We start from the raw sequence: 23399 nt of genomic DNA, 5'->3' as shown, positions 1-23399 counted from the left end.
ACATTTTATTTTGTATTCTATTTATTGTTTATGTAAATGTTGGTTTGGCGTGCTCCAGGGTTACATGCTGGCGCACCTACACAGTGTGAATGTGCAAGTCAGCTTCCTATGCTGAGACACGCTAAAACACTGCACTGTTAAGATACCAACGTGCCAAAGTCAGAGCTCATCCGGTTCTTAAAGAGAATGACAACTGGCACACTGATTGGTTTATTTCACGTTACACCCAAAATTAACCACACCCATGATTAATTAAGAGAATTAGTACAAGCCTTTTGCGTGTTTTAAACCAAACCAAGGGAGGCGCATTCAAGATACCAAAGACATACAGACATGCCTTAAATACGTTGTAAATCCAGCTGCAAGGTACATGATTGACGGCTTGCCTATAGATCAATAAAAAGAGGCCCTTAAGCTCTATTTGGACAGGATTAGTTTCTCAGGGGGACATCTGTGAAAAATATTTTACACATCTACTCTTGTGTCTGGACTGCAATTAAAAAAACAGGAGGACCAGTGATTTTTTTTTTTTTTTTTGCTTTCTCGGTCACATGACATGATATCACATTCAGTAGCTCCTCCATTTCCACTCGCTCGAGTGTGATTACGGTGCGTGGAAGTGGACAAATAGCTATTTTATTTAACACGAAGTGATGAAACTCAGAGATGTGCATCCGGACAGGACTAAAATTACTGGAGGACCACAGAGTTCAGCGAAAAACAGTAGATAATTCAACCTGTAATTTTCTCGGTCGTTCCGGACGGGAATAAAATCACAGAGGACCCCCTAGTAAAAGAGAAAATTACACCAGAACCCCCTGCAAAACGAATCCCGTCCAGATAGGGCTTTAGTCTCTGTCCAGATCAACCGATCAATGGTCTGAGTTTGCGTGTACGTGCACTAGTGCTCTTACCTGCTGGAGTTTGTTGTGGATCATGAAGTGTGGGAGAGATCCCAGAGCCAGAGCGCAGCCACAGCAGCTCAACATCTCTGTACTCTTCAGTGCCGACAGATACTGACTCACTAACTTCTCTAAAACACACACACACACACACACATACACAAAATGTAATTTACAAGAGAAGTACTGTCTGGAACTGAGGTTTACTGCAATAAATGCTGTTATAAAATTATAAAATAAGATTAGCCAAACATTGTACCATTCCACACGTCCATGTACACTTTAAGTACTTTACTGTATTTTACTCACTATAAGGTAGGGGTGGGCGATATGGCTCTAAAATAATATCACGATATTTCAGGGTATTTTTGCGATAACGATATACTTGGCGATATAGGAAAACAGAAAAATAATTAATGAATTTCAGGAATATAGTATAATAGTATAACAGCATAATCATAATGTGGCAAAATAAATAATATAGCATAAAATAATATAATGCAGCAAATAATATTGCAGAATATTTAGTGCATGCATATAAACTGCAAACTAAAACAATTATACAATAAATAAACCTAAAGCTGCACAGTAAATAATAGACTACTTTTAAGACAGAACATCTCTATTATCACGATATGGATTTTTAATATCACGATATTTCTGTGTCACGATATATTGTATACGATATAATATTGCCCACCCCTACTATAAGGTGCACTTAAAATCAAAAATTAATTTTCCTCAAAATCATCAGTGTGCTTTATAATCCAGTGCTCCTTATGTATGAATTTTAGCAGTCAGTTATTAAGGAGCAGTAAAGCCACTCTGCTGAAGTACAGCATTTTACAGGAGTTTCAGTTTAGCAGCATTAGCATTAGCCACTTACTGTGCTAAGTCCTAGCACTTTTGCCATTCAGAGGAAAGTATTATGGGCCTGTAGCCTTCATATTTACCGTGTTAAAACAAGCTACGTTTGATGAACCGCTAGCTAATATCTCCCTGGCTTACCCGAACACTCAGGGTTCCTCAGTGTAGCGCTGGAGGGCAGCATTAGCCGCTAACCGTGGCTAGCCTTATTGGAATTCTGCAAATCTTAGCTTACTGTAAATACTGTAAATTTACTTTAAATAAAAAGAAGAGTTTTCCGGGGAGAGATCTGTGTAGATTAACATCCAGTGATCCAGTGATCATTTGACTTTGAAAAAAAATGTTTTTGTAATTATTATTCAGTTTTATGATTTAACTTAGCTTAGCTTAGCTTTGACCTGCTGAATTAAAAGGAAAACATGGCGACTCCCCTGTTCCTTACTAGTGTCACATAATGCACCTTATAATTCGGTGCACCTAACAGTGTGAAAAATATGGTAAAACACCTTAGAATTCACTGTTCCCTCACTAATTAGAGTAAAGCAGAGCAAAAGCACAATGCTCCCTCCACCATGCTTCACAGTTGAGATGAGGCGTTTTCCTCCAACACATCAGCCAACCTTCTACCAACCAAAACTGCTTATGATGGGAAATCTTTAGACTCCTGTACACTGTTTCTAAACAAAGAACATTAGGGCCCTCTCGCTTGTTTAGGTACCTTGTATGTGTGCGTCAGCCACCCCTGGCTGAATCTGGTAGTACTCCTGACACAGTGCCGTTAGAGCTGAAACCGCTGCCTCCTGTACAAATAATACACATTAAAAAAATACTTTGTCTAATCACTTGATATAAAATTAGCAACATTAGTTTTAAACTATTCCAAACGGCCCTCAACACACAGTATCATTACGTATCACCAGAGGTGGAAATTAACGAATTACATTTACTCACATTACTGTAATTGAGTAGATTTTAGGAGTAATTTGTACTTTTTTAAGTAGTTTAGAAAATAGGTAATTTTACTTTTACTCAAGTACATTTTGACACAAGTAATTTACTTTGCTACATTGGAAAACTCCCAAGTACTGAGTAAAAAATAAAATGCTTGGGGGAAAAAAAAACAATTGTCTGAATAATAAAAAAAAAAAAAATGGCGCCGACCAACATTTTTTTGTATGATTTACAGTTTTTAATGATGATTCCTTAAGTTTTTATTGGGAACATTTAACAATCTGCTTAACTGTAAAAAAAAAAAACAAAAAAAAAACAAAAAAAAAACATGTAAATAGCAGTTATAGCTAAGAAAAAGTAAAAAAAAAAAAATAATAATGAACTGTAAAACTATAAAAAATATGCTTTATAGTCACATATATGACCATAACTTTATAACAGTAAAGAAAAAAAAATGGATCATAGAAACCTATACCACTTGTTCTTGAAAATGTTTTATGGGCTGGTCTGAAGAAATACTGCCTGAAAATATCAAATTATTATGTGGAATTAATAGTTAATTAAAACCGATTTAATTTATGATTTGTACTTTTTTACATCACACAATTAAAAGTAATTATGTAACTTTTACTCAAAGTACATTTTAAATTGATTACTTTTTTACTTTTACTCGAGTAGATTGTTAGATGGGTACTTTTATTTGAGTAGAATTTTAGCAAAGTAAAGGTACTTTTACTTAATTACAATTTTTCAGTACTTATTCCACCTCGTATCACCGTGTTGGGTGCTTGCTGTAGGTAAACTCACTGTACCTGGATGCCTTGCTTAGCACTCAAACTGTCGTCTATCAGTGACTGCCAGCCACCTGCAACACAAACATTTACATTAATCCATCTTATATTAATATACAGTACATTTCAGAAATTTTAGATACATATGAACATAATTTACAATCATTTTACCTGTAAAAACTTTAGATGACATTAGAAAAAATGCACATATATATATACAGTTCTGGAAAATATTAAGAGACCACTTAAGTTTCTGAATCAGTTTCTCTGATTTTGCTATTTATAGATATATGTCTGAGAAAAATAAATATTGTTGTTTTATTCTATAAACTACAAACAACATGTCTCCCAAATTCCAAATAAAAATATTTTCATATAGAGCATTTATTTGCAGAAAATGAGAAATGGCTGAAATAACAAAAAGATACAGAGCTTTCAGAGAGTTCATAAATCAATATTTGGTGCAATAACCCTGGTTTTTAATCACAGTTTTCATGCATCTTGCCATCATGTTCTCCTCCACCTTGCATGTCTTACACACTGCTTTTGGATAACTTTATGCCTTTACTCCTGGTGCAAAAATTTAAGCAGTTCAGTTTGGTTTGGTTTGATGGCTTGTGATCATCCATCTTCCTCTTGATTATAATCCAGAGCTTTTTAATTTAGTAAAATCAAAGAAATTCATCATTTTTAAGGGGTCTCTTTATATCCAGAGCTGTATATAAATACAGTAAAAAAGGAAACAACAAACTAAAAGAAAGTGGTCTACTGTTTACCAGTCAAGTTTTAAGGCGCAGTAAAGCCAATCTGAAGTACAGTGTTATAAGGGTGAGTTTTCAGTGAAGTTTCTCCAGTTCTAAGGCTGGGTACAGCAGCATTAGCATTAGCCGCTAACTGCAGCGCTAGCTCTGTCGCAGTTTGCATGTTTGCCGTGTTAAAACAAGCTTTGTGGGATGAACCGCTAGCTAATATCGCCCTGGGTTACCAGAACACTCAGGGTATCTTAGTCTAGCGTTATCGGGTGGCAAATTACGTCCCACTAGCGCTGCAGTTAGCAGCTAATGCTAATGCTGCTACACCCAGCTCACTTAGTGCTGGAGAAACTTCACTGAAAACTCACCCTTAGACAAAATATTGGAAATTTAAGCTTACTGTAAATTAAACGAAAGAGCTTTACTCACAACTAAATGCTTTTAAGGAGAGAAACCTGTGTAGATTAACATACAGCACTCATTTGACTTTGAAAGTTTTTACTTTTTTTAAAGTTTTTAGTTTTAATTACAGTTTTACTTACTTAGGCGCTTCTACCAGCTTCCCTATTAGAAGGGAAACATGGCGACACCCTTGCTCACTTTGATGTAGCATCCCTGGTAGTGTCTCTTAAAAGTGCCTTATAATCGAGGGTAGTAATGCTAATGCTGCTCCAGCAGTGCTAGCCAGGGATAGCAGCAGGCCAATAATACTCATCTCTGAGTAGCGACAGAGCTGGCACTTAGCGCGGTTAGCAGCTAATGCTAATACTGCTTCGTGCTAGAGAACTAAAATAAAACTCCTGTATATTGCTGAACTTTAGTGGAGTGGCTTTACTGCTCCTGAATACCTGACTGGTAAAATTCATACATAAGGAGCACTGGACTATAAGGTTCACTGACTATTTTTTTGGAAAAGTGTGCTTTATAATGCAAAAAATACGGTACAAGTGTGTTTCTACTTACTTATAACAGGGTCGTCCTTAAACGGCATCTTGGACAGGGACAGCTTTTCAATAAGGACACAGACTGAAGAGGAAAGAATGAGTCAGTGATGAGTTTTTTTATGATACACTGTGTTGTGAAAAGACTGATTTAATAAACATTAGTGAAAGAATGGGTCTCAGGCTCTCAGGATCTCAGTGAACTCCAGTACTGTGGTACTGTGATAGGACGCAGCACCTGTACAACAAGCCCAGTCGTTAAATTTCACTACTCACTACTAAATATTCCACAGCCAACTGTCAGTGATATTAAAACACAGTGGCAGAGACTGGATTTTTCAACATGACTGTGCACCATTGCCTAAGCCCAGACCTGTGACCTGTCAGACACTACCTTGGGAGTGATGTGGGAAGATGGCGCCATCTACCCACCCGGAGGGAGCATGGCCAATTGCACTCAAAACCTCTTCTGGAAGAATGGTCAAAAATTCCCATAAACACACTCCTAAACCTTGTGAAAAGCCTTCCCAGAAGAGCTGAATCTGTTATAGCTGCAAAGGTAGGGCAAAACTCATGAATCGTATTTAGTAGGCTTTAATATATGTTCATATGTTTACTTTAATCTAACCTAGAGCCCTAATCGTACACCCTGTGCAAGTCAATTTCCATGTCTTGCGCCCACGCCATTACAATAGCGTTGGAGTTTAGGAATACATCTATGCTGATGGGCGTGGTGGTCTGGAAGTGTGGTGTGTGATCAGGTAAAGATCTGGCGTGTTTCTATTTTGGTGGAAGGAAATACACTGTCCGCGCCACTGTCTGATTAAAACCCTGACAACAGTCAGCAGTCAGCCGCTCAAACCTATAACTCATTACACAAACAAACAAACACAAATCCAGCTTTTACATCAACAATAAACAGAATAAAGAATAAAATAACATTGCTGTTCCTTTAAATGAGCTGCTGAATGCACAAGTCAGTTTCCTCCGCTAAGATGCGCAAAAGCGCTGCGCTGTTAAGATACGAACGCGCCAAAGTCAAAACTCACCTGGCTCTTAAAGGGAATGACAACTGGCACACTGATTGGTTTATTTCATGTTACGCCCAAAACAAACCCATGACTAATTAAGAGAATTAGTACCTGCCTTTTTTCGCATTTCGAGCTGCACAAGGTGTAGTTTTGTGCCCTCACGATACCAAAGACACGCAATTGATTACGAACATAATGCCCCTAATGGCTTAAGAGTGAAAAAAACTAAACGCAAAGAAGCCATATAAGAATAGCTTCAGGATATCAGCCGCAGTTAACAGTTTGATCTTGACTGATTCACAGCTATGATCTAAGAGTAAAAACAAAATAAAAATAAGCCTTTTCCGAGAAATCTCCTGCAACAGCTGCTGCCGCTGCGACAGGTGACAGATTAGTGCATCATCAGCTCCGTGACACTGATGCCCTCCTGCAGATCCTCCACAGCCCTGAGAAGCTACAGAAGCTTCAGAAAGCTGAGGATGATTCATGAACTTACCTGCTGGTCTCATCAGTTCTCCTCCAAAACCCCTGCAGGGAGAAACGGAAAGCGCTGTTTAATTTGTCTATCAGGAAGATCCCGTTCACTGTCTCGTGCCTGTGTGTCAGCAGGAGAAGAAAGGAAGTGAGGCGCTCACCTGTACTGCTTCTTGTCAGACAGCTGTGAGGGAAGAGATATTTAACACAAGCGTAAGGTTTTTTGAGGTGTCAGTTTAGTGAATGATGTAATGCATTTAATGCACATTTTTAGAACAGTTCAATAATGTAAACTAACTAAAGGTCTGGGATAAATTACTATTCATTAATTATTTAGTTTTTTTTTAATGAAGTCTACAGTGTGCCTTATGTATGAACTTTACCAATCAGGTATTAAGGAGCAGTAAAGCCACTCCGCTGAAGTACAGAGTTATACAGGAGTTTCAGTAAAGTTCTCAAGCACCAAGCTGGTGCAGTATTAGCATTAACCGCTAACCGTGCTAATCGCTAGCCCTTTTGCCGTTCAGAGGCAGACTGTAGCCTGTGTGATTACCATGTTAAAACAAGCTACGTGGCATGAACCGCTAGCTAATATCGCCGTGGCTTACCGGAACTCTCAAGGCTCCTCAGTGTAGCGCTGTCTGGCATTAGCCGCTAACCATGGCTAGCACTATCAGTTAGCTGTTAATGCTAATGCTGCTGCACCCAGCCCTAGTGGAAATCTGGAAATGTAAGCTTACTTTAAATAAACGGAAGCACTTTACTCACCAAGATTAACAGTTTTTTTTTTCTTTTTAAGAACATTTTTTTTTAAACTTACCTTGGTATAGCTTTACAGGTCTCTGCTGAATTACAAGGAAAACATGGCGACACCCCTGTTCCTTACTATTGTCGCTTAATGCGCTTCATAATCCAGTGCATCTTATGTATGAAAATAGACCAGGAAATAGATGATAAATGATTTTTGATAGTGCGCCTTATAATGCGAATAATAAAATAAGCCAGTTGCACTGGCTCTCCTCAGGACTGTCCCAGGAAAGGAAGAGCAAGGGTTCCCTCTGTTGTACAGAAACCACAAGTTAACAGCTCTCCAGATAAGAGCACCTAAAGGCATCTTCACAGAGTATTTTGGTTTGTTTAATACATTTAAGTTTCTTCATAGTCTGGATGACTTCAGTTTATGGGTCTTAATTCTGATGTTTTAATTCTGATAAATATAGCTGACATGACTTGATATAATAATACACATAATTCTGTGTTAAGAATTCTGCAGAATCCTTTTCTGCTTGGAAATTGTATAGCTTCAAAAGACAGACATTTTTTCTTGTTATCTAAATTTTAAGGATAATCCATAGCTTGTTTATTCTCATATTTTCACAATTTACTGCAAGTTTACTATAATGAAATACACTGCTTTAAATCACTAAATGCTGGTTTCACAGTTTTGAATGGGGGTGTAAAACACAAACAAGACAAAAGCCAAACTTTTGCTGACCTTCTGGTGAATGCTCTTGAGACCCTGAACGATGTCTGAGGACAGGAAGTCTGTGACTGGCCTGAAAACAAAGTCATGTGATCACAAGATTTAAATACGAGATATTTGAAATTTTACCAACAACCTAGAAAGTCTCTTCCAAACAATGATGTAAAGTCTATATTTATTATCTGCTGTTGTTAGTAAACTGTAAATGTCAAATAGTCTATAACACCACATGTATATACATTTACATAAATCATTTAATATGTTAAAAAAAAAAAGAAGAAGAAGAAGAAGAAGGAAAATCCTAACAAAACATCAGGGTTCATGAACTATTGGACCCCTAAAAACAAACAGAAGCTGTAATACTATAAGAGGAACATCCTCTGTCTGCCTATAGGAGGATGATGAGCTCCAGATGGTGTTGGTTTGTGGTGAGAATCAGAGTCTGATCTTACACTGAAACAGGATGAGTGAAACGGTTATTTTAATCCAGTATGAATCTACAGTGTATAAAGCTTATATAGTCTGGAAGTATAAACTGTGTTGATTCATATTGGATTAAAATGCACAAATAGTTTATACTGCCAGATTGTATGAACTATATACACTGTAGATTCATACTGGATTCAAATCAACACGGTGTATATAGCTTTTACAGACTGGTAAAATAAACTGTGTGTTGATTTTAATCCAGTATGAATCCACAGTGTATACAGCTTTTAAAGACTAGAAGTATAAACTTTGTAGATTCATACTGGATTACAATCAACACACAGTTTATAATGCCAGACTGTATAAGCTTTATACACTGTAAATTCATACTGGATTAAAATCAACATGGTGTTTATAGCTTTTACAGACTGGTAAAATAAACTGTGTGTTGATTTTAATCCAGTATGAATCTACAGTGTATATAGCTTTAACAGGTTGGTAGAATATACTGTGCATTGATTTTAATCCAGTATGAATCTGAAGTGTAAAATATACAGTCTTTCAGTAATAAATATGGACTGATTTTATTCCAGTATGAATCTACAGAGTGTATAGCTTGTACAGACTGGCAGTATAAACTGTGTGTTGATTTAAATCCAGTATGTATTTACAGTGTATATATTTTATACAGTCTGGCAGTATAAACTGTGTGTTGATTTTTATCCAGTATGTATTTACAGTGTATATATTTTATACAGTCTGGCAGTATAAACTGTGTGTTGATTTTAATCCAGTATGAATCCACAGTGTATACAGCTTTTAAAGACTAGAAGTATAAACTTTGTAGATTCATACTGGATTACAATCAACACACAGTTTATAATGCCAGACTGTATAAGCTTTATACACTGTAAATTCATACTGGATTAAAATCAACATGGTGTGTATAGCTTTTACAGTATGGCAGTATAAACTGTGTGTTGCTTTTAATCCAGTATGAATCTACAGTGTATTGATCTTATACAGTATGGCAGTATAAACTGTGCGTTGATTTTAATCCAGTATGAATCTACAATGTATAAAGCTTATACAGCTTGGCGGTATTAACTTTGTGTTGATTTTAATCCAGTATGAATCTACAGTGTATATAGCTTTTACAGACTGGAATTATAAACTGTATGCTGGTTTTAATCCAGTATGCATCTACACAGTTTATTCTACCAGTCTGTAAAAGCTACATACACTGTAGATTCATACTGGATTAAAATCAACACAGTGTATTTAGCTTTTACAGACTGAAAGTATAAACTGTGTGTTGATTTTAATTCAGTATGAATCTACAGTGTATTTATCTTATTCATACTGAATTAAAATCAACACACAGTTTATTCTTCCATACTGTAAAAGCTATATACACTGTGTAGATTCATACTGGATTCAATTAGCACAGTTTATATTGCCAGACTGTATACTTTGCGCTTTCACAGACTGACAGTATGAATTGTAGAGTATTTTTTTTTAATTCAGTATGAATGTGCTGTGTATACTACACTCTATACTATCTAACAAGGATTAATGTGGAGAAATTCATGTTCTGTCCCTGAATTTTCTGAAGCAGAAAATAAAAACGGACCCTTAAAAAAAATTAACACTGTACTAAAATACACTGCTCAAAAAAATAAAGGGAACACTCAAATAACACAATATAACTCCAAGTAAATCAAACTTCTGTGAAATTAAACTGTCCACTTAGGAAGCAACACTGATTGACAATCAATTTCACCTGCTGTTGTGCAAATGGAATAGACAACAGGTGGAAATTATTGGCAATTAGCAAGACACACTCAATAAAGGAGTGGTTCTGCAGGTGGGGACCACAGACCACTTCTCAGAACCTATGCTGTCTGGCTGATGTTTTGGTCAGTTTTGAATGTTGGTGGTGCTTTCACACTCGTGGTAGCATGAGACGGACTCTACAACCCACACAAGTGGCTCAGGTAGTGCAGCTCATCCAGGATGGCACATCAATGCGAGCTGTGGCAAGAAGGTTTGCTGTGTCTGTCAGCGTAGTGTCCAGAGGCTGGAGGCGCTACCAGGGGACAGGCCAGTACACCAGGAGACGTGGAGGAGGCCGTAGGAGGGCAACAACCCAGCAGCAGGACCGCTACCTCCGCCTTTGTGCAAGAAGGAACAGGAGGAGCACTGCCAGAGCCCTGCAAAATGACCTCCAGCAGGCCACAAATGTGCATGTGTCTGCACAAACGGTTAGAAACCGACTCCATGAGGATGGTATGAGGGCCCGGATGTGTTATTTGAGTGTTCCCTTTATTTTTTTGAGCAGTGTACAAAAACAAAACTTAAAATCTAAAAAAAAAAAAAAAAAAAAAAAAAAAAAACCCTAATCAACTTAAAAACATTTTTGCCATTAAAGCTTTCATGGAAAAGGCAGAGGAGGTCTGGATGGTAACACAGCAATTGGGCAAAATGCTGGGCTAATAAAATAACCATTTTTTTTAACAGTTGGCTTTTAAAATATATTATAAGCCTGAAAATCTATATATTTGAATACAGGTATTTTTTTAAAGATGCTCCAACTTAAGATCAATCTTCTCCATCAGACACTGAACAAACAAAGCACCTTTTATTTTATTGTTTTACACCAGTTTCACTGACGCATCCTTTACCACCCTTTCTGAAACAGATCCAAATGAAACTGTGCAGATCCTCCCTGTAATCCTGTAAAAGCTGCTGCTACTCTCCAAGATCTGCAAATATCCAACTGTCAGAAGTCTGTGGTTAAATTCTGCACCTGGGATACCTGATGCAACGCACATCCCATAATAACCCCCCCATTATTCTGAATCACGCCTCTCCTGAACTTCAGTTTCCCACATCACAAACTTACAGCAACCACAGACTCTGTCTACCACTGGCACAGGCAAAGCCAGCAGGTAGATTTTAGTGTTTATACTGTTTCTAAATAAAAAAGAAAAGTACTGTTACCTGTTACTCTGAGCACCCAGCTTATAGAGGGCGTGAGTGATCTCAGCACAGGCCAGTATAGCTCCATGACGGCCATGCAGGTCCATCCCTGACGCCATCGGCAGAAGCTGTGGAAGAACTAAAAGAAAATTATATGCATCAGTTGTTGTAGATACTAATACTAATAAAAGTTCAATAATTCAAAAGTTCAAAAGTCCAAATAAACACATATTCAATCACTGATATATAGTACCAGTCAAGAACACACCTCCTCTCATTCAACGTGTTTTCTTTCTTTTCTTTTTATGTTTTTTGTTTTTACATTTAAATTTAATTTAATTTTTTAAATTTAATATTGAAGACTATACTAAAGCTAAACAGGAACACATGCTGAATGATTTCGCAAACAAATGATTTCACATACTGACCGAAATGTCTCAGTACTATCGAGTACCAAAAAAAAGGTACCTGTTTTCGTAACTTTGCATGAAACGCGCATTCAAAGCAGCAAGCGTGGAGAGCGCACACAGCGAGGTAAAAACAATCGCAACTCCGCCCTGACGCACGCAAAAACTCAGATCATTCAAATTGTCCAAACATCACCTCTGTGCATCCACAGTTAATCCTGTTGGATGTGGTTGGTCCTTCTTGGTGGTATGCTGACATTACCCTGGATACCGTGGCTCTTGATGCATCACAAAGACTTGCTGTCTTGGTCACAGATGCGCCGGCAAGACGTGCACCAACAATTTGTCCTCTTTTGAACTCTGGTATGTCACTCGTAAAGTTGTGTGCATTGCAATATTTTGATAAAAACTTGATACCCAGCCTTAGTTATTAACCTAACCAAATGCTTTCATAATAGTTTTAGTTCTTAGTAAATACTTCTGCATCACCCATAGCCTGTGCATGTGTGTTCTCACCTGTGTTGGTCATGTAATCCGGGGCCTGAGGGGTTAAGTTGTGCAGTGCTTTAGTGGCCAGCTCACGGATCACTCTGAACACATAGAAAAGCTAAAGTTAGATACTTTAACTGAGTTTCAATAGAAGCTGCAAAAGAAAACACAGGATATATTCTGCTCACCCATCCCAGTGATTGATCTTCCTTGTCACCAAGTGGTCGATCATTGGCTTGGTGTACTCCTCGAACCCTGCTATATACACACTGAGGACAGGAGGAAAAGACAGGAGAGGAATGAATATTACTAGTAATATTTTAACAATAATGACATCAGCAGTACCATACAGTGGCTTGCAAAATTATGTATACCCTTTGAATCTTTTTCCACATTTTGTCACCTTACAACCACAAATACACCTGGTTTTAGACCACGATAATTTATTGTGGTGACGGACAGTTCTGGTGGAAACAGGAGAGTTGAGGTGCACATTGAATTCTGTCATGATTTGATCAGCCGTGGTTTTATGTTTTTTGGATACAATCCGGGTTAGCTCCCGAACATCCCTTTCAGACAGCTTCCTCTTACAGCGTCCACAGTTAATCCTGTTGGATGTGGTTCGTCCTTCTTGGTGGTATGCTGACATTACCCTGGATACCGTGGCTCTTGATGCATCACAAAGACTTGCTGTCTTGGTCACAGATGCTCCAGCAAGACGTGCACCAACAATTTGTCCTCTTTTGAACTCTGGTATGTCACCCATAATGTTGGGTGCATTGCAATATTTTGAGTAAAACTGTGTTCTTACCCTGCTAATTGAACCTTCACACTCTTCATGCTCTTACTGGTGCAATAATGTGCAATTAATGAAGATTGGTCACCAGGCTGCTCCAATTTAGGCCATGATGAAACCTCCCACACTAAAATGAGACAGGCGTTTCAGTTTCATTGTCCAACCCCTGTAGTAGCACATAATTGTGATGTGGAACAAAAATGATACATTTCAATACTTCGGAGAACCATCATTTGTTGCATTTACAGCTGCAAGTCTTTTGGGGTATGTCTCCATAACCTTTTTACATCTAGATAGTGAGATTTTTGCCCCATTCTTCTTTATAAAACAGCTCAAGCTCAGCTATTTTCTGTCTTGCCACAGAAGCTCAATAGGATTTAGGTCTTTAGGATTTTGACTGGGTCATTCTAACACACGAATATTATCTGATCCAAACCATTCCACTGTAGCTCTGGCTGGATGTTTAGGGTCATTGTCTTGCTGGAAGGTGAATCTCCTTCTTAGTCTTAAGTCTTTTGCAGACTCCAACAGGTTTTCTTCCAGGATTACTCTGTATTTAACTCCATCCATCTTCCTTCCCATCAACTCTGACCAGCTTTTCTTTCACTGCTAAGGAAAAGCATCCCCGCAGCATGATGCCGCCACCACCATGTTTCACAGTGGATGGGGTGATATGGTGTTCAGGGTGATGACCAGTGTTACTTTTCCGCTACACACCGCATCTTCTTTCACGTTTGCTGTGTCCCCTACTTGGCTTGCGTCAAAACTGTACATGTCAGTTCTTATGCCTTTCTTTCAACAATGTTTTTTTTACTGCGACTCTTCCAAAAAGGTCAGATTTGTACAGTGCTTGACTTCCTGTGAACAGACATGAGTTGTGGATCTCTGCAGCTCCTCCAGAGTGACCATGGGCCTCTTGGCTGCTTCTCTGACCAGGGCTTTCAGTGTTCCTTGGGATGCTCAAGGCTTGGGATATGTTTTTATAACCTAACCCTGCTTTAAGCTTCATCTCCACAACTTTATCTTTGACCTCTCTGGTGAGTTCCTTGGTCTTCATGATGCTGTTTGTTCACTGAGACTAAATTGACTACGTCATTTAATGAGAAGCTATTTGGGGGTACGGCTGGGTTTGTTGGCTGCTAAGCACCTCTAAAACTCTGATTCCTTGATTTGACTCTGGACAGCAATTACTGGTCCTCTGTAATTGGCTGAAATCCACCTCATTCATATTAATAATAAATCTACTAACATGAACATTGGTGACTGCTACGAAAATGGCCTACCTTTGATAATCAGGGAAATATTCTATCCAGTACCAATCGACCATCCAACCTGCTGGTAAAACCTGAGTGTATCTTAAATCTAAAACCACATAAAGTTGGATATTAGAACTGTATAATTTGTACGGTGACATTTTAGACAAAGGAAGTCGTTTTAAAGACATGCAGACCCTCTGTAAAGAGCGATTTCAACAACGACGCCTCAACGACGCAGATTGTTCCAAGACAAAGAAAGGATGCAATCCGCGAGCGTGGCTCTTTGCTCCCCGAGGCTAGCATTTTCCACATTGTTCCTCTCCTCAGTAGAGACAGCATCTCCACGGCCTGCCTGGTGGCATTGCAGCAGAGGGTGGGCCCTTTCTGAGCAGAGACCTGCATTTCAACACTGACCGCCAGTATGCAAAGCACCTAATCGTTATCCCTCTCAAACCGCAGACATGTAAATGTCACAGCACTCTGCAGCTTAAAAAAAAAACAACAACAACGCAGCTGTCTGATCACAACCAAAACCGGAAACACCACTCAGACCTACGCCAGCATTACTGTAATCCAGCGTGCTGATTGGATCGGATCGTAAACCAGCACTGTTTCACTGGTTCTTGCCAATGAGAGTGGATCATATGTGGATGCACACTTTGTCTGAACGTAAAACATGGTGGTGGTAGTGTGATGGTCAATCCATGCCTTACATCACCAATCACAATACAGGTGAGCACAGGATACTTTTGGCAATAAAGTGTATGAATCAATATTTAGACTTTTAGGATGGTGCCATGAAGATACCACAAATGTAATGAAAATGTGTTTTAATAGAGGACAATAAAAATGTTATTTAAGTAAATCCACAGAAGCATCACTTTTGGTTCCAATAAAGAACCAAAAGTAATTGGTTCTTGGTGATTTGAATTTGTTTTATTTATTTATTTATTTATTTTTTTTACTAGAGATGGAATTATATATGTTTTTTGTTTTTGTTTTGTTTTGTTCTCTTCCCCCTACTTAATGATTCTGTCACCTAAATAAAGATATAAACTTTGTTCAATGATTTATTTTATTTTTATTATTTTCTTTTCTTTTCTTTTTTTTTCTTTTCTCTCTTTAAAATTAACTTATTTACTTAGTGAACTGTATGTGAATGTTTATTATTCTGTGAACCAGAACAATGCTACTTTATATACTGAATTTACTGTGCTCCCCAATCTTCAATGTCAATTTAAAAAGATTTACTCAAAAAAGGAAAAAAAAATTAAGAAATAAATTAAAACACTGATTGAGAAGGTGTTTTCAAACTTTTGACTGGTACAGTACGTATACTTGCCTGGAAAAACTTAGTATCTATGCATCCCTAACTTTTACTATTATTATTTTTTTTAAACAATTTAAAGGTTCTTCACACTCACACATCCATATTACAAACATGGATCTTAAAGGAGAACTCCGGTGTAAAATGGACTTTTGGTGGAGTAAAACATGATAAAGTACTTATCTTTGATGAATAGCACACCTCCGTTTTCCCACAGCGTTCCGAGATCCAGAAATTTTAACAGTTTGTCCAAACACCCTTCAGACTGGGTGACACGGGGCATAATTTGCCCCGATAAATCACTTTTTCAACCGTTATCCAGGTTCAAAGTAGCTCCACACCTCCTTGCTAGAATCAGGTAAAATGAGGTACTAATAACCTAAAAAGTGCACAAGAAGCTTATTACTGAACTGAAAATGACGTAGACATATATATACATAGACTCCACATAGCCTGCCACCTGGCATGTCTATGTATATATATGTATATATATATATATATGTATATATATATATATATATATATATATATATATATATATATATATATATATATATATATATATATATATATATATATGTCTATGTTATTTTCAGTACAGTGATGGTGGCGCTCGGAGCTGGAGCTCGCGTTATGGGATGTAAACAGTGTTTTTTAATAAGCTTCTTGTGCACTTTTTAAGTTATTAATGCCTCTTTTTAAATGTCAGAGCTCTCCAGATTCTAGCAAGGAGGTGTGGAGCTACTTTGAATCTAAACAACGGTGTAAAAAGCGATTTATCAGGGCAAATTATGCCCCGTGTCACCCAGTCTGAAGGGTGTTTGGACAAACTGTTAAAATTTCTGGATTTCGGAACGCTGTGGGAGAACGGAGGTGTGCTATTCATCAAAGGTAAGAACTTTTTTATCATGTTTTACTACGCCAAAAGTCCACTTTACACCCGAGTTCTCCTTTAACGGAACTTTTGATGGCACCGCTGAAGGGTCTTCGTTTTTCAGTGTGTTGGTTTTGAGGAGGTGTTCCTCACCTGATGGTCAGGTAGCAGTTATTCAGGTTCCCAACGGTGAAGTAGTCTGCGGCTGTTAGGATGTCTATGCCGTGAGGGAATGTGCCCTGCAGACAGAAATCTCAGAGTTATACCGGGTCACCTCCAGCACCGGCTTTCAGAGCTGCTGAGCCTGAACCACACGGCTCTTTATCTCTGAGTGATCTCTGAACTCTGAAACCCAGCAGTGCAGGACAACTCCAACACTTCTCTGTAGCTAAGAACTGAGTTACAGTTAGTACCGGACCTCAAAATCCCTCCCAATATACAGCTTTGGAACAAGTGCGATTAATTACAGAATATTTTTTATGATTAATCTGATTAAATGTTATAATCGATTAACACCACTAATATAAATATTGTGATATAATACTTTTAATGTTTTTTTTCTACTGTTCATATCGATATTTTAATTAAAGCATATTGACTGCACTTAAGAAATACAGCTCTGGAAAAAAATTAAGAGACCACTTCAGTTTCTGAATCAGTTTTTCTGATTTAACTATTTAAAGGTATATGTTTGAGTAAAATGAACGTATATATATATATATATATATATATATATATATATATATGTTCATATTATTAGTGGTGTCAATTAAAACAATAGTTTATAACTGTATGTTTGAGGGGAGATAAAACTAACATGGGGCGCTTGCAAATGGCCACTTTAACCCTCTCTCATGATTGGATTTATCTGTGTTTATAGGTCAAGGGTCAATGAGATTATTAACACATTATGTGTTCCAATAATTAGTGCTAAATATATTCAAATCAATAAAACAACAAGGGTGCACACATTTTTGCACCTGCCTAATTTTGTTTAAATAATTATTACACAATTTCTGTAAATCCTATAAACTTTATTTCATCTCTCAAATATCACCTGTTATATGATATATTTAACTCAAATTGCTAATATGAACAACCAATAATTTCTGAAGAAAAATCATGAAATTTGCACAAACTTTTTCATACCACTGTAAAAAAAAAAAAATAAAAAAATAAAACAAAAAGCAACAAAACAAGAATTAAAACTAAATGTGAACCAAGTACCCACGCTAGAGTGATAATCTGTCTCTGTTCTTACCTGCCTCCCCACGTTTTCTTGGAAAGCAGCCTGCAAAAAAAAAAGAAAAGATCGTTTTACTTCAGTCAGTTTGTACAGATTATAGTGGATATGCAGTATCAGAACTGAGTGAATGATAAAGAGAGTGGAGAACTCACTGAGGCAGCTTTTCTACACGTGACGTTCCTGTCAAAAATGGCAGCGATGACCAGGGCACTGAAAGACAGAAAGACAAAAACATAAAGAAAGAGGTTAAAGGCTTCCTTCCGTCGTTTTTTCTTTCATTTTAAAATGTCTAGTTGTGGTCTCTAGTATGAATGAATGACATGTGAGCCGTTTTTGTAAAAAAAAAGTGCTCAGGTGTCTCTGTATAGCTCTTTTTTAATGGACTGTTTTAGGGGTGTGTCCAAAATGACCGGATTCCAGCTTTGCTTATGAATATTCATACATGCAAACAGCATGCAAATATCTCTCCTCTGATTGGCTAGGAGCACTGCGACGCCCCTCCGCCGCTCTGCCGCTCACTGCCTCCCACCTCCTAACTGATGAGCGGTGATGTTGCGTCGCTTCAGCTCCGCCTCTGGGAGTTTCTCGAGCCAAGGTGGGCTGGTCTGTGAGTTTCTGCCTACGTAGGCAGAAAGATAATTCAAAATTCACCCGTTTTTCGGAGGGGGGGAGGGGGGATTTCTTTGCTTAGTTCCTGCAGACAATGGGGGCTGCAAAACAGTTTAATGTGCAGGTGTACACATTCAACTCGGAGAGACCTACTGTATTCCACAAAAAACAAGAAAAATTGGATTTTCGCGGAAGGTGAGCTTTAAAAAAGGTGTAATTTTTGCATAGTTTAAGCTAAATCAACATTATGTTGCATATTGGTTTCAGACAATGTAGATAAATCCAGCCTGAAACAGACACAGACTTGCACTATGCTCATCATCAGTGAAGAACTTAAGTGGATGGGTTTACAACAGAAGACTCCACAAACAGTAAAAACGCTCTTTTCTGTGTCTACTATTAAAAAAACACTGAATACCATATTTTTCTCCTCATAAGGCGGACTTAAAATCCTTTACTTTTCCCAAAAATCAACAGTGCACCTTATTATCAGGTGCACCTTATGTATGAATTTTACCAGTCAGGTTGTAAGAAGCAGTAAATCCGCCCCAGTTAAGTACAGCGTTATACAGGAGTTTCAGTTTAGTTCTCCAGCAGTATTAGCATTAGCTGCTAACCGTGCAAAGCACTAGCTCCCTGGCCGTTTAGAGGTAAGTTTTATCAGCCTGCAGGCTGCTACACGCTAACCACAGTGCTAGCTCTTTAGCTGTTAAGAGGTGAGTAATATCGGACTGTAGCCTGCACATTTACTGTGTTAAAACAAGCTACATGGGATGAACTGCTAGCTAATATTGTCCTGGCTTAACGGAACACTCAGGGTTCCTCAGTGTAGTTAGCGCTTAGCTGCTAATGCTAATGCTCCATCTTTAGCTGAAATGGTTAAATCTAAGCTTACTGTAAATATATGGAAGCGCTTCACTGGTAGAATTCTGGTAGAGGGTCATGGCATTTAAAACGAGGCACTGAGAACTTTGAAAGTGCATAGATAGTTTATTAAAAAAAGAAAAGGATTTGAATCATGATATATGTTGATGAGCATGGAAGAATAGGTAGAGAGTAGAGTAGAGATTGCAAAATTAATTTAGTGGAAATGCATTAGTGTTCTAAAGATATTTTCAGCAACGGATTGAATTAATGCATTTCCACATAATCAATTTAGCTAAATGTTTTTCCTTTCCCTTATCCTACCTATTAATTCATGCTTGTCAATTATCATAACTTAATTTCAAAACAGCTTTGTAATGGTGTAAAAACAGTGCACAAACTGTAATAAAAAATTAAGAGACCACTACAGTTTCTGAAGTTTGTGTAAAATTAAAATAGTTGTTTTATTCTATAAACTACAGACAATATTTCTCCCAAATTTCAAATAAATATATTGTCATTTAGAGCATTGTTTGCAGAAAATGAGAAAAAAAGATGCAGAGCTTTCAGACCTCAAATAATGCAAAGAAAACAAGTTCATATTCATGAAGAGTAACACTGGTTTTCCATCAGTTTTCATGCATTTTGACATGTTCTCCTCCACCAGTCTTACACACTGCTTTTGGATAAATTTATGCCTTTTCTCCTGGTGAAAAAAATCAAGCAGTTAAGCTTGGTTTGATGGCTTGTGATCATTCATCTTATTCTTGATTATATTATATAATGGGTTTTCAATTAGGTAAAATCAAAGAAACAACATTTTAAGTGCTCTCTTATTTTTTTTCCAGTGCTGTATTTCAGAATGCTGAGGAAGAATTGAGGCGGCTATTTGACAAAAGTTTTTTTTTAAGTCATTATTATCATGTTTCACTACAACCCAAGTCTATTTTACCCCAGATCACTTCTTTAATTCCTCAGTCTGGGAAACTGCGACAGTATGTTCACAATAAAAGTAATTATTACAGCTTGCTTAGATTTTGCTCATCTATAACTGGAACTTCCAGAAAGTTCACAGAAACCGTGACTTAATCCCAGCATCTGCCTGATCACTTTCAGTATCTGGGATCAGTTGAGCAATCTAGAACGTGTCACCCGCTGTATGAACGCTGTGTGAGTTACAAGGACCCTCCCTGAGCGATGGATTTATCTCTGATTGTGCGTGAAGGTTTCTGTCTCTGCTGGCTCGTTGTTTTTCGCCTCAGTGCCCTCATCGCCCTGCTGTCCCTCCTCTACCTGCTCCTCCTCCTCCTCCTCCTCCTCCTCCTCCTCCTCCATGCTGACAAGGTGTGTGAACATGCCTGCGAGGGATTCCCACAGAAATGCAAACAGCCTAAGAGAATGATGTGCTGCCGGCCCTGCTGCGTGCACACACACTCACACACACACACACACACACAGTTGCATGCAAACGCTCACATAAACTCCTTTAAACCTACTTAACATGTTGGCCATGGTTTCGATGCATTGACAGTGGCCTCAGGCAACAGAAAAAACAGCAGAGATTTTAATCTACTTGCTGTACACACACACACACACACACACACGGCGTGTGAAGTGTTTTGTTTTAGATTTAAATGTCATCCTTCGCTAAAGCAGCAACACTGAAGCGTATTCAAATCTCTCTAAATTCAAATTTTCTACAGTTAATTCAGCCAAATGAGAAATGAAAAAAAAAGAAGCCAATATCTGAACACAGTCGTGACAGTCGTGAACTGACATCAAAAGCAACTGTGCACATGCAAAATACCAGGCTGTAAAACTGTAAAAGCAGCACAGCAGCAATTGCTCAAATTTGAAGAAAAAAAAAAAAAGAAAAAAAAAAAAGATTTTTCGATTTAAATCGATCTTCTTTTGAATTTTCCGATATTGCAATATTGATTCATATAATTAAAATAAGCCCATTTTCCCTGTATATGAGTAGAGTTTTAACGTCTCACATTCGTTTTATCTCGTGAGATCATCCTTTTTCGAGCACCGTCCTCTGACTGGAGTGATCAGTTATGCTGGAGCATGGCAGAGTCCTGCAACGGGTAGGGTACCCGCGGACACGGGCAAATAGATGCTGACATGGGTGGGTTTTACAAATACCGAAATTTTATGGGTGGGTAATGCGTGCGGGTAGCACGTGAATAAGTGGTTATTTTTAGTAGCCTTTTATTTGCTACGTAATGAACAGAGGCTACTGTTCCTGCACAGCAACCTGAGATAAATAGATATTAAGATAGCCCCTACCACGCACAGGGCGATTTTACTTTGACATACTGACGTTTGAAATTTTGAAACTAAAACAATGTCTCATGTTACCAATAGCTCGGCACTTATTTTCTATAGAAGCCTCGTTGGCACCACGTTGTTGTTTTTTTACAGCCGCTTTGAAAAATAAAGTGCGCTATGTGAATCCTTTCGATTTGTGCGTTTTTCACGGGATTAATAACGGGTCCGGATTTAACTTTGAAATAACCACGGGTTCGCGGTTGGGTGGGTGCTGTACTCTGGGGATATGGGTGGGTGCAGATCTCAAAAAACGGACCCGTGCAGGACTCTGGAGCACGGTGCCCAGGAGGAGACGCACTGCGGGGAGTTTCAGTAAAAATGTAAGTAATTTTCTTCTGTATTTTCACTCACTGCTGCCTGTGTTTATCAAACTAGTACATTTAACACTGTTTTAAGTTGTATTGCAGTGTTGTTTTGTGTTGCCTGTACTTGATTTAATGTAAGACCTGACTGGCTAAAGCTAGCGTTAGCTTAGCGGGTTAGCCGACTCACCGGTGAAGCTAATCCCCCTTTAGCCGGGTTTCCAAGCAGGAGTAGCGTCAGGCAGTCGTACAGTGTAACAGGTTTAACTGTTAGACGGAAAACCTGTAGATTAACCTGTACCTGAGTGATTTGATGAGTAAATAATGGAATTATGATCTCTGTGTTCCCTATGAAGCGCTGTTACTAATTCAGATTATTTTGTTATTTTCCCCAGGGATGAACGTTATTACCGGGCCAGGGAATAGGCTCTAATAACGGGGGAGAACAGACTGGCTGCTTCTTCCTTTAAATTTAATAAAAGTTTTCTCTCTTTACATTAATAATTTTGCTTGTTGTGTTTTTATAGCATCACATCTGAACTAGTGGTTGTGGGTAAATTTCACACTTTAATTACCAAATAAATAAGAGATTTATGAGGCATGTTATGTTTTTGTTTTATGTAACTAAAATGTCAGTATATATGTTCATACATTGGTGTTGACATGTTTTGGAAGCACATTATGTTTTACCCACATGTGAACATTTAAAGAGTAAAGTGGCCATTCCAAACCTGTATAGAGATGTGAAGCACGATGACGCAATTAACTAAGCTAGGTTACATTAAATTATGTTTAAAAAAAAAAAAAAAAAAAAAAAAGAACGTAACTGTTGTTTGATTCTAATTTTGTTTAAAGAATTATTGCGCACTTTCTGTAAAAGGAAAGTTTTTCCTTTCCCTTATCCTAGCTATTCATTCATGCTTGTCAATTATCATATCATAACTTATTTCAAGAAAGCTTTGTAACGGTGTAAAAACAGTGAAAAACAGTATAAAAAAAAAAAAGAGAGACCACTTCAGTTTCTGAAGTTTGAGTATAATGAAAATTGTTGTTTTGTTCTATAAACTACAGACAACATGTCTCCCAAATCCCAAATAAAAATATTGTCATCTAGAGCATTCATTTGTAGAAAATGAGAAATGGCTGAAATAACTAAAAAGATGCAGAGCTTTCAGACCTCAAATAATGCAAAGAAAACAAGTTCATATATTAATAGAGTTTTAAGAGTATAGAAATCAATATTTGTTGGAGTAACCCTGGTTTTTCCATCACAGTTTTCATGCATCTTGGCA

The 23399-nt window shown here is 37.8% G+C and overlaps 1 protein-coding gene and 1 long non-coding RNA gene across 2 annotated transcripts in view; one reads left to right on the top strand and one right to left on the bottom strand.

Moving 5' to 3' along the window:
- tbcd (tubulin folding cofactor D) overlaps positions 1-23399 on the bottom strand; it is a 73730-nt gene that overhangs the window by 20782 nt on the left and 29549 nt on the right. The window contains exons 16-28 of the mRNA XM_049475753.1: positions 18151-18208; positions 18014-18043; positions 16906-16991; positions 12688-12768; positions 12527-12600; positions 11625-11742; positions 8205-8265; positions 6871-6893; positions 6732-6763; positions 5227-5289; positions 3533-3585; positions 2488-2569; positions 915-1033 (exon numbers count right to left, since the gene is read on the bottom strand). Coding sequence (XP_049331710.1) covers positions 915-1033; positions 2488-2569; positions 3533-3585; positions 5227-5289; positions 6732-6763; positions 6871-6893; positions 8205-8265; positions 11625-11742; positions 12527-12600; positions 12688-12768; positions 16906-16991; positions 18014-18043; positions 18151-18208 — 880 coding nt within the window. The remainder of the gene's footprint in view (positions 1-914; positions 1034-2487; positions 2570-3532; positions 3586-5226; positions 5290-6731; positions 6764-6870; positions 6894-8204; positions 8266-11624; positions 11743-12526; positions 12601-12687; positions 12769-16905; positions 16992-18013; positions 18044-18150; positions 18209-23399) is intronic.
- LOC125799309 (uncharacterized) overlaps positions 18434-23399 on the top strand; it is a 637314-nt gene continuing 632348 nt past the window's right edge. Inside the window, exon 1 of the long non-coding RNA XR_007438164.1 lies at positions 18434-18718. This is a non-coding gene — a long non-coding RNA (uncharacterized LOC125799309). The remainder of the gene's footprint in view (positions 18719-23399) is intronic.

This window comes from Astyanax mexicanus, chromosome 3 (assembly GCF_023375975.1).
Source record: "Astyanax mexicanus isolate ESR-SI-001 chromosome 3, AstMex3_surface, whole genome shotgun sequence".
Lineage (NCBI taxonomy): Eukaryota > Metazoa > Chordata > Actinopteri > Characiformes > Acestrorhamphidae > Astyanax > Astyanax mexicanus.
Note: the sequence above shows the minus strand (reverse complement) of the source record. Positions and strands in the feature narration are given on the sequence as shown.